Genomic DNA, 9,859 nt, shown 5'->3' with positions numbered 1-9,859 from the left:
GGTTAGGTACGTCTATCCCTTTCCCTGCCACTCTTACCAAACTGCTGATCAAACCTGGTCATAGTCATGGATTTATTCCTCTACACCACTGAAGTGACTGCATCCTATTAGCTTCAGTTACTTCTAGTGTGCCTACAGGGATATCCAACTGAATATGAGGGTCTACAGCAACAGGAAGGCTCTAAGCTGGAGCTGGTGGTTACACCAAGCTTGAAAACTATTAAGGATATGTTTCTTGCCATATCACGTGATCTAGTAGAGGTGCCTATTTTATACATCCTAGGTTATGAATTACTTCAATCAGAAAGTTGCATTTTTTCACAAAACTCTGTTGAAGAATTTTTGCTAATACATACCATGAGGTAATGCGCCAGCAGCATAGACGCATTAATTCCAAGAGCCTGCCAGTTTGACCCTACCTACCAGTGAGCACTGTCATTATTAAACAAGTGACATAAGAATACCTACCTGCACGAATTACAAAGAACCTGAACAGCAGCTGCTAGGATGTCCATTCACTCTCAGAAGGTAAGGATGGCAGGTGGGTACTCCCAAACCATCAGAAAGGAAATTCTAATAGTACTATTGCAGTAAAGCTGCATCTGTTTATGTAATGCTGAAGATCATCTTAGATGGGTCCTAGGCTGGGCTGAACCTACAAGCAGCATCACCAGGATGAAAGACTGATCAAGGACAGAGTTCAAATGGCTGAGTGGAAGACAGACTTACTGAAAAGGAAGTTCAGCTACCAGAATTAGGGTTAATGATTATGCATAGTGAAAGTGGCAATTTAGACCAAGTGGCTACATGCAAGATACTTTCCTAAAACAAACACTGGAGTTATCTAACCTTTTAATGACAGTTTGTCTGCTTGGCGACTGAATGCCTTTCCCTCCATGAAACAAATGAGATGAACACCTGGTTCATCTTCCTAAACTCATACACAGTTGTTGGGTAACACCTGAGCTGCAAGTTCACATCTCAGCATATGAAGGGCTCTTTCTCCCTTGGTATCTGCTGATGCTAAGAAAATAAGAATGGACTGGTTTAGGAAAACTTTAAAATCACTTTTTAAGAAGCACTAGTTTAGCCACAGAAGATGCTATCCCTGTAAAGACCAAATACGCTTCTTTACACATCAAAGCCCAGTGTTCCAAGATCCAGTGCTCTAAACTGACCTAACATTTAATTTGTATTTGTTTTCCGTGGTAGAGCACCAATCTCCATAGACCTTTTTCAGACTCGGCCTAAGAGCAGTGTCTGGTAAAGTGACTTGCGAAGAGTCACACAGTTTAGCAATGGAGGAGAAGACAATCAAAACTTGCACCTCTGGACCACAGGCTCCAAGACACTTTCATTGTGGGGGTGTGCACATCTCCCAAATATGCAACAAAGTCTAGAAGATTTAGGATCTTTGCCAGGAAGTGCTTACACAGATGTTTTTATATCCCAAGTAGACTCCAAATAATTTTTCCTCAGGTGGATAGCAAATGTTGGAGACGGACTGGCAAGAAAGAGGTGGCTGGAACATTTTTTGGGAGTGTAATGAGCTGGAAGACTTCAGAGACTCCCTGCTAACTGCTCTATTGGAGATGCTGGGTGAGCACAGTGAATGGGGAGAAGATTTTTTTGAGCTATGATAGAGAATTGGGATTGCCTAGACATAGTAAAGCCTTGCTGAGTTTAATTATGGTGGCTGCCAAAAAAGCAATTACTAAAAAATGGAAATCAAAGTCTAGATCAACTTTACTAGAAGTAAACAACTGGAATTGGGATCTTTAGAAAAGGGAAGGAGCAAACTACATAGAAAAAAAAGGGAATTGTGGCAACAATATATGCAGAGAAGGAACTAGGTTTAAGCAGGATTTGAATGAGCCCTATAATGCTCAACTGGCAATGACTAGACAGATAAGTGATGTATAATGTTTGCAACTACAGTTGGTTCAATTGTGTTTGTGATGTATAATGTTTGCAACTGAAGTGGTGTCATTTTATGCTTCATTTATATAAATGTAAGATTGCCTATGTCAAGTGATAATTTAATAAAGATGTTTATTAAAAAAAAGAGTTTTTCATTGGTAGTTACTGTGACCTGCAAAAGTATTTAAGCAACATTGTTTTAAAAATGACTTCTAAATATTCTCTGCTGTAAAAGTTTTATTCATGTTTTACCTCTGCCTCTGACAATGTCTAACATTTTCCTTGTCAGGGCAAAAATCTTAAGACCACACAGTGTGTCTTGATGCTCATATACACATCTGTAAGTTGTCTATGGGCCATGTGCTTTTAGAATGATTTAAATGTCACTGCTTTTTAGTGTGACCTGCAACAATATTTAATCTTGGATGTTTGGTGCATTGTCACTGCTAAAATATCACCTGCTGTAAAAGCTGCCGGTTTGTGCTTTTCTGAAAGAGCTCATCTCTGATATGGTCTGGCATCTTCCTCTTGTCAGGTAAAACCAGGAAGTAGACGTGCAGGACAAAACTGTGAACTGCTTGGAACTTTGAGGTTTTAACTCATTCACTCCAATGGAGCTCAGGAAGTTTGCACTGTAACTTCCAATGGGCAGGGCCTAAGCCTTTTGGGAGAATGAAATTGTGTCCTTCCATTTTCAACAAATTTTCGTGTGTCTGGGACCATAGAGGTTATGAAAGTATAAATACCAAACCCTTCAGCACAAACAATTTTTATAGTGGTAGTATTCTTTAATTTCTAGGTCTTAAACTGAATTTTATAAGTCACAGTAAACACAGTAACTTACTTTTGTAATATTTTGTAAACTTACAATATGTCACCAACCACTCAAGTTACACACACTGTCAGCAGCATTTTATTCATCTAGCTGAGAGCTTTCATATGAGGCTAAGGTCATCTGTATGTGTTACTTGGCTGTTGAGATATTTAGAAAATGTGAAAATTATATCTATACAAATTAACATCATAAAAACAAGTTACTATCTCTTTACCTGCAGTAGACAGAGGTCAAATATCAATGCAGTTGAGTTTGCCTTTGTGTAAGCTTTAAGATGAAATATTTTAAAACCTCATACATAACATGGCTTTGGAATTACTGATGCAAATACAAACAAGCAACATTTGAAGCCTAGAGGCATCGGTAGAAATTAACTGCAGATGCACCTGGAGGCATCACTCTGATGTAATGAGTTAAAATCATTTGATCTGACTATTTCCCACTGATTATTAGTAAGGCTGTCACGCATTCTCTCAAATCTTTCCTACTGCTGTAAAAGATGCCTCAGCTTATGTTTTTTCTTCTGCTTACCTCGGATACTGCTTTATCAGACTGATACTCCTAAAACTAAGCAGTGTTACGATGTACAGGATTAGAAGGCTGTGTACTGCTCAAGAGCTTTGTGCTATTAAAATCTGATTTTGTTTTCATTGGTGGTTAGTGGTGGACTTGGTACAATTTAAGTTCAAATCTTTGGGAGTACTAGCAAGTGAGAATTCTAGTGTGTTTATGTACCTGTGAAGATGTAAAGATCATTGTGTGTGTGTCCTTTGACTTGCAAGACAGCACACACAAAGGCTGCCTGGATAAGCATTAAAGATTAATGCTATGAATTCCAGTGTTCTTTATTTAGAATAAATATCACAGAATAAATATAACAGTTACTTTAAATTACTGCTTTACAAAATGCATTTATGAATTAACAAGCTTTTTGTTTCCTATAGAAGGGACACATTAATCCATTTGAGTACCATCTCTAGCAACTTACATTTGTTTTTTTACTGCAACAGCTAATTTTATGTTTTGAAATTTTAACAAATTTAAAAGGTGTTAGAAGGAACTGATCCACTTTAATGATGCTTTTCTGAATTTTTATATTGCAGGAACAGTGTACATTATTACAAATTTAATGCAATGAAATTACCTGCTGGTAAATGCCAAGTTTTAAATTCCAAGACTGCAAGTCCTAAAATAGTGAAAATGAATGTGTAGAAATGGGGACGTCTGCATACTAAGTCTGAAACCGCGGCACCTTGAAGTATTCCCTTTTCACAGGTATTGCAATCTTGGAGTTCATACATGCCAAGTAGCAAGGATATGGAAGGTGCATCTCCTCCCACTGGGGAGTCCAGAGAATGCTAGCACAATTTTTCTTGATGCAGTTATCCACGCAAGTACATTTACATTTGGAGGCATAGCTGTTTAACAAAAGTGGGTGAAAAATGTATTAAAACTTCAGACCTCTGGAACAAAGAGACTTGTCCCACTTCAAAAAAAAAAAAAAAAAAAAAAAAATAGAACCATGATTGCAAACTTTCACCTTTCTCCTTTATTTTCATTTTCTTTCTCCATATTTGTGGGACTAGCAGTTATGGGTCTCAACATTACAACGAGAAGCTATTGGCAGAGAGGTTCTCAAAAAAAAAAAACACAAGCTCTTTCCCTTGTAAAGACTGCACGGGTATATAAAACATTCTTGGGAGCTTTTTCCGGTTAGGGGTCGCCACAGTGGAACTCCGGTCCGCTAATGATTGGCAGTAGATTTTTACGTGCAGAGTTGCCAGCTCTGACGCACAACCTTCAACGAAGTTACGCCCATTCATGCACGTCTCCACACAGAAGTCGCTCTAGCTGAGAATCGAACAGAATGTCATATTGTGAGGTGACAACGCTACCGCAGCACCACCACCGCAGTACATAAAATGTAATATTTTATCTAAAATGAACTTGTATTTGCTTTTTTAAAATTTCCATAATACTCTGTTGGGGCTCTATTACAATCCTTATAGATAGCATTTTTCATTCTGTGGGAATCTAATTGTTGTGCATTTTATACTTTTAATCTCTGCTCTGGGTTTTACATACTTTTTCTTAAAACGACTGAACAAGTAAACAGGAGATGTATCAAAGTAAACGTTAACAGTGATCCTTGTTAATGCACATGTTCTCAATTTTTACAAATTCTGTTTGCAATATTTGCTACAGCACCATTTTTATGATTCATATGCAAGATGTTTCCAATAACTTTTTGAATACTTAAAATGCACTTCTCTACCAATGTGGCATGAGGTCAATTGAATGGTAACTCATTGTGCCAAATTAGGAGTGCAGACAGACACCACAGTTACCAGAAACGGTGGATTTTGATAGGTTGAGAGCAGTGAAAATAAAATATGGCATTATTTAATTGATGCTGAATGCTGACTGTTCATCTGAGATGTTAACCACATAAAACACATTAAATAGCTGTCAGAACATGGATCATAATTTGATCAACATGGACACTAATTTCAATCATTCAGCAAAGGGAGTTCTGCTCTAGATACTAAGCAGTAACCTCAAACTAAGATCACTACTACATATCAAACCACATGAAATGTTGTGGTACCATGGAGCAACCTACTGATATTAGAGTAGTCTCTGAAACATGTGAAATCTAACACCCTCCATCACTTCACTAAATTAGCCATCATCAGATTAAACAGTTATTAATTCACATAGGGAGGTATGCGGAGGCAAGACAGAAATAACTGCTTGTAAAACAGCAGATATAAAACGGGAACTACAAAATAAAAGAGGCACAGGTTAGGAGGAAATACCACACTTAATCTTAATGACACAAGTATCGACATAAGTGTTACTGAACTTAGTACAATATACACTGAGAAAATATCATGACTGTTAAAGGTTGATTTGGCTGCCTTTGAAAACGAATTAGTTCTAAATGCAACAACAAAAAATTGCCATTTAAAAGAAAAAAAAGGAATGTATTCCACATAAGTGTGTACCTTACAAAGGTTCATTACACGTGGAAGCACTAAAGGAGATGACCAGAGAAGTAGACGCACCTGACCTTAAGAATTACTTTGGCCCTGGTGCTGTTTGCTTAGGATTAGGACTGAAAAGTGAAGGGACACCAGCAATTGTTCCAGAGCTCAGGTCTGCTACTAGAGCTCTCCCATGGCATGGTTACTACCAAAGAAAAAAGGTGGAATAACTAACTTGCAGACCCATTCTCAAGTTGGCATGTCTGCTAGAGCAGAAATGCCTAGCAATGACATAAGCAGTTACCTGCAGATGTTTCAAAGTCACATTTTTTAACATACAACAGCAGAGAATGCTAGCAGAACACAATTTTTCTTGGTGCAATTATCCACTCAAGTACATTTACATTTGAGACATAGCTGTTTAACAAAAGTTGGAGCAAAATGTAGTAAGACTTCAAACCTTTGAGACAAAAAAAAACATGCGGAAGGGTGCCAAACATAGGAATGGCTAATGTCAGATTCTCACTTGTTAAACATCAAAAAAGAAAACTGAGGCAGGTATCAAAAAAATTAGACAATACTAAAGAGCTGGCCAGCTCAAAAATAAAAACTGGGCATTTTGATACATATTTCACTAGGTGGCCTAAAAGTGGGCTCACAAAATAAAAAGAAAGTTTAACCTGACTTTGTCAACAAAAATAAGAAGCTGACAAATACTGCTCTCAAGAAAATACACTACACAACCAGCATGCATTACATAGTGAGAGGAGCCCCGATTACAGCTCAGATGACCCAGATTCAATTAGCCGGGTGTCTGATGGACCAGCAGGGAAGGATGGATGTGTTAATCTTGGGGAAGATGCTGCAGTTCAAATGAATCAACAGTGAAGTGCTGCCTGGGGGTAGGCAGGACATCCAGCTGAGATTAGCCATTTGCTTCAGTCAGGGACAGGGCAGCATGGATACCCATTTCAAGTCGCACCCTCAGAGTGTTACTGGGCATGTGCAGGATAAAAGATAAATAGGAAACTCAGTCCACTGTCCTAGGATGCTGTGACCTCTTCACTGGTCCCCAACCCTAATGTGGAATAAGTCCTGGGAAGTCAGGAGTAGGCAGACCAGGTGACTGAGGAAAGGCAATTGAGTCAACTGATGCCCAGCAGTGTAGTGAGAGAGAAAAATACACACTAAACACTTTACAATACACTGAGTTTTCTGATAGTGGCCTAACCAGATGCGATACCTGCATGAAAACTTCACCATTTCGGCAGTCAAAGCTGGCTGTTAAAAAAAATAAAATAAAATAAATAAAATAATCCTGGAAACAGTGCCATAGAGGTTACATATTTGATGTACATACCTGTTGTGCTCTGAGATAATGTGCCACAAAGTGCTGCTGTAGCTTTTCATTTGCATAGTTGATACAGAGCTGCTCCAGATTATTGACAGGAAATGATTCAAAGCCATACACATCTAATAAGCCTACCAAAGAATATCAAAAAAATCTATTAGCTACAATCTAATTATAAAATCATACTCAAGACACCAAAAATACTGAAAGAATGCAATCTGAAGTCAACCATGAAGTGCTCTTGATACGATGGGGTGCTGCAGGCTTACATAAAAGAAAACTTTTTAATAGAAACCTACAAATGTGAAATTTATGTATCCTCGTGATACAATGGAAATGAGCATACTTCTGTACACGTGTTCCAAAGTGATGCCCTGTTGTACAATTATTCTGTGCCCCAAACTACACTATATACCATGTTTCCACTAGAGATCAGAAACAAAAAAGTTAAATACTTACTGTAATGACAGAGCCCTGCTGCCTGTCTATCTGTTTCAACCTGTGGCTTATGATAAGATCGGACTCTGATCAGACACCGGCCAATTCTGCAACACATCAGCTTCTCAGGCTCTGCCTCCCCTACCCACAATCCCCCACTCCCTACAGGATACCTCAGATCAAGTTTGCCCCTCAATCTAACACCAGTGTAGTACCCTCAAAGAAGGATGAAGGACTCCAAGAGAAAGAAATGATAAACCACACTGACTTGGTCATCTTATGTCGAGCAGGACAGCTGAACTAGACTGAGGCAAACACGGATCTATCATTATGTTAAATATATAACTTTTGTATCCGATGATGTCTTGGCTTCAACCTGTCGGAGTCCCCAGCCATAACACCTCTGGGAGGTTCTAAGGAAAGATATTCCACAACATGGTGGAGCAAAATGAAGCCTTGGACCTAGACTAAATGTTCAGCCTGTGAGACACAAAGGTGTGACAGCCTACCCATGTTGCTACTGCGCAGACAACTAAGGATGCTCTGGAAAAAAAAGCCATAAAAATGGCCACAGCTCTGGTAGAGTAACCTTTAGGTTTGTGATGCAAAGTCTTGCTTCTCAAGGTACACGAAATTATGAGACAGCTACTTGGATAATGCAGCTTAAGAAAATGATCTATCCAATTTAGATATGGAAAAGGAAACAAAATTGTTTGGACTTCCTAAAAGATTTTATCCTAAGTAAAATTTCAGTTGTCTATACACATCCAAACAATGCAACAAGTATTCACCCTTTGTCAGAAAAGTTGTGGAAAAATACATGCAGGTGAATAGATGGATTTAAATTCTACTCAGTGGCCACCTGCAAAGGAAAGCCCTCGTCTTTGTGGAACACCGTTTATTTGGGAATAGCCAGTTTATAGCTTGGACTTTTGCCTGGCCAAATTAACAGCCACCAGGAACAAAGTCTTTAAAGATAAAAATTTCACATCTGAAGTGGCAAAAGACTCAAAAGGAAGGCATTCTAGTACCTGCAAAACAAAGGGTAAATCCCATGGATGGACAGGGTCCTAAATGGGAGGGTGCAAAAGAAAGGTTATCTTTGAGAAATGCTTTGGGAATTTTCATTGTGCAGCCAAGACATTATCCCCAACATAATTAGATACAGCTGCCAATTGCATCTTAATCGTAGAATTAGACTATTTTAAACAAATCTGCTAGAAAATCTAAGGCCATCTTCTAAGGGAGTAGAAAAGTGATTAACCCCCTACCCCCACCTCAAGTGAATCCAGTCAAACAGCAAAGCACTTCCATTTGTGTGCGTACACTTTCCTGGTTGACAGCTTCTGGGAAGAGGACAAAATATGCACAATGCTGTCTGACAACTTGGGACTTCTGTCTACCAAGGGAGCTTGATAAACTGCGGTTAATTTGAGGGACTGAAGTTTGGTGGATCCAGACCCACTGCATGAGAAGTGAGATCTGGAGTGGGATCAAGTACCCAAGATTGGTATCTCAAGAGGAAACAAAGGAGAACCACACCTGATGGGGCCAAAAGGGAGTGATGAGGATCACAGTCACGCAACTGGCTGCCTTCTGCAGAAACTATCAGGGGGACTGAAGGATGTGTGTATAGGAGACCCAGGGGCAAGCATTCAGAACAGCATCTCTTAGCGACTCCCCCTGAGGAACTAAGGCATAATAGCTGTTGCATTTGGTGTTGGAATGTTGGATCTTTCTGGGATGTGACTTGCAATCAAACAGTTAATACATCAACTGCCAACCCTCAGGGCCTCTCAACAGATGTACTGTGTTCAAGTTCTACCCCGGTTTGTGAGATGGCAAATAGATGGACATACTGTCAATCTGGATCGAAACCACACTGCTGGAGAGGACACCCTGAAAGGCCTGCAACTTAAGCAGGACAGCCTTCATTTCCAGAACACTGATGTGAGCATTAGCCTTCACTGTTGACCAGGTCCCTTGAACCATTATCCCTTTGAAATTCCCCACCTGAGAAGGGAGGCATCTATGGTGACCATGGCCAATGGATGGGAAAACAGTCTCCCATTGGTCACTAAAGAAGAGACTAACCACTATTAAATCTGATTGCAGAAAACCTGTTTTCATATTATGGGACAGTCCATGGGAGGAGTCAAACAGGACCAATGCATTTGCGACAGTTCACTTCAGAGCCCTCATGTGGTACCGTTCTAAGGGGACCAACCCTGTGGAAGCTTTCATTTATTTTATTTTACATTTGTTGACTGGGATAGTCCGGACTGGATTGATGTCCGTTTTCAGCGGAGGCCTGGGGAGATAAGCGCC

General features: G+C 39.5%; 1 protein-coding gene across 1 annotated transcript in view; it reads right to left on the bottom strand.

Moving 5' to 3' along the window:
- MYO19 (myosin XIX) overlaps positions 1-9,859 on the bottom strand; it is a 1,187,636-nt gene that overhangs the window by 931,108 nt on the left and 246,669 nt on the right. The window contains exon 7 of the mRNA XM_044054569.1: positions 7,103-7,224. Coding sequence (XP_043910504.1) covers positions 7,103-7,224 — 122 coding nt within the window. The remainder of the gene's footprint in view (positions 1-7,102; positions 7,225-9,859) is intronic.

Source organism: Protopterus annectens, chromosome 13.part0 (assembly GCF_019279795.1).
Source record: "Protopterus annectens isolate FY-2018-M chromosome 13.part0, PAN1.0, whole genome shotgun sequence".
In the NCBI taxonomy this organism is placed as follows: Eukaryota; Metazoa; Chordata; order Ceratodontiformes; family Protopteridae; genus Protopterus; species Protopterus annectens.
This window is presented reverse-complemented; position numbering and strand designations above follow the sequence as displayed.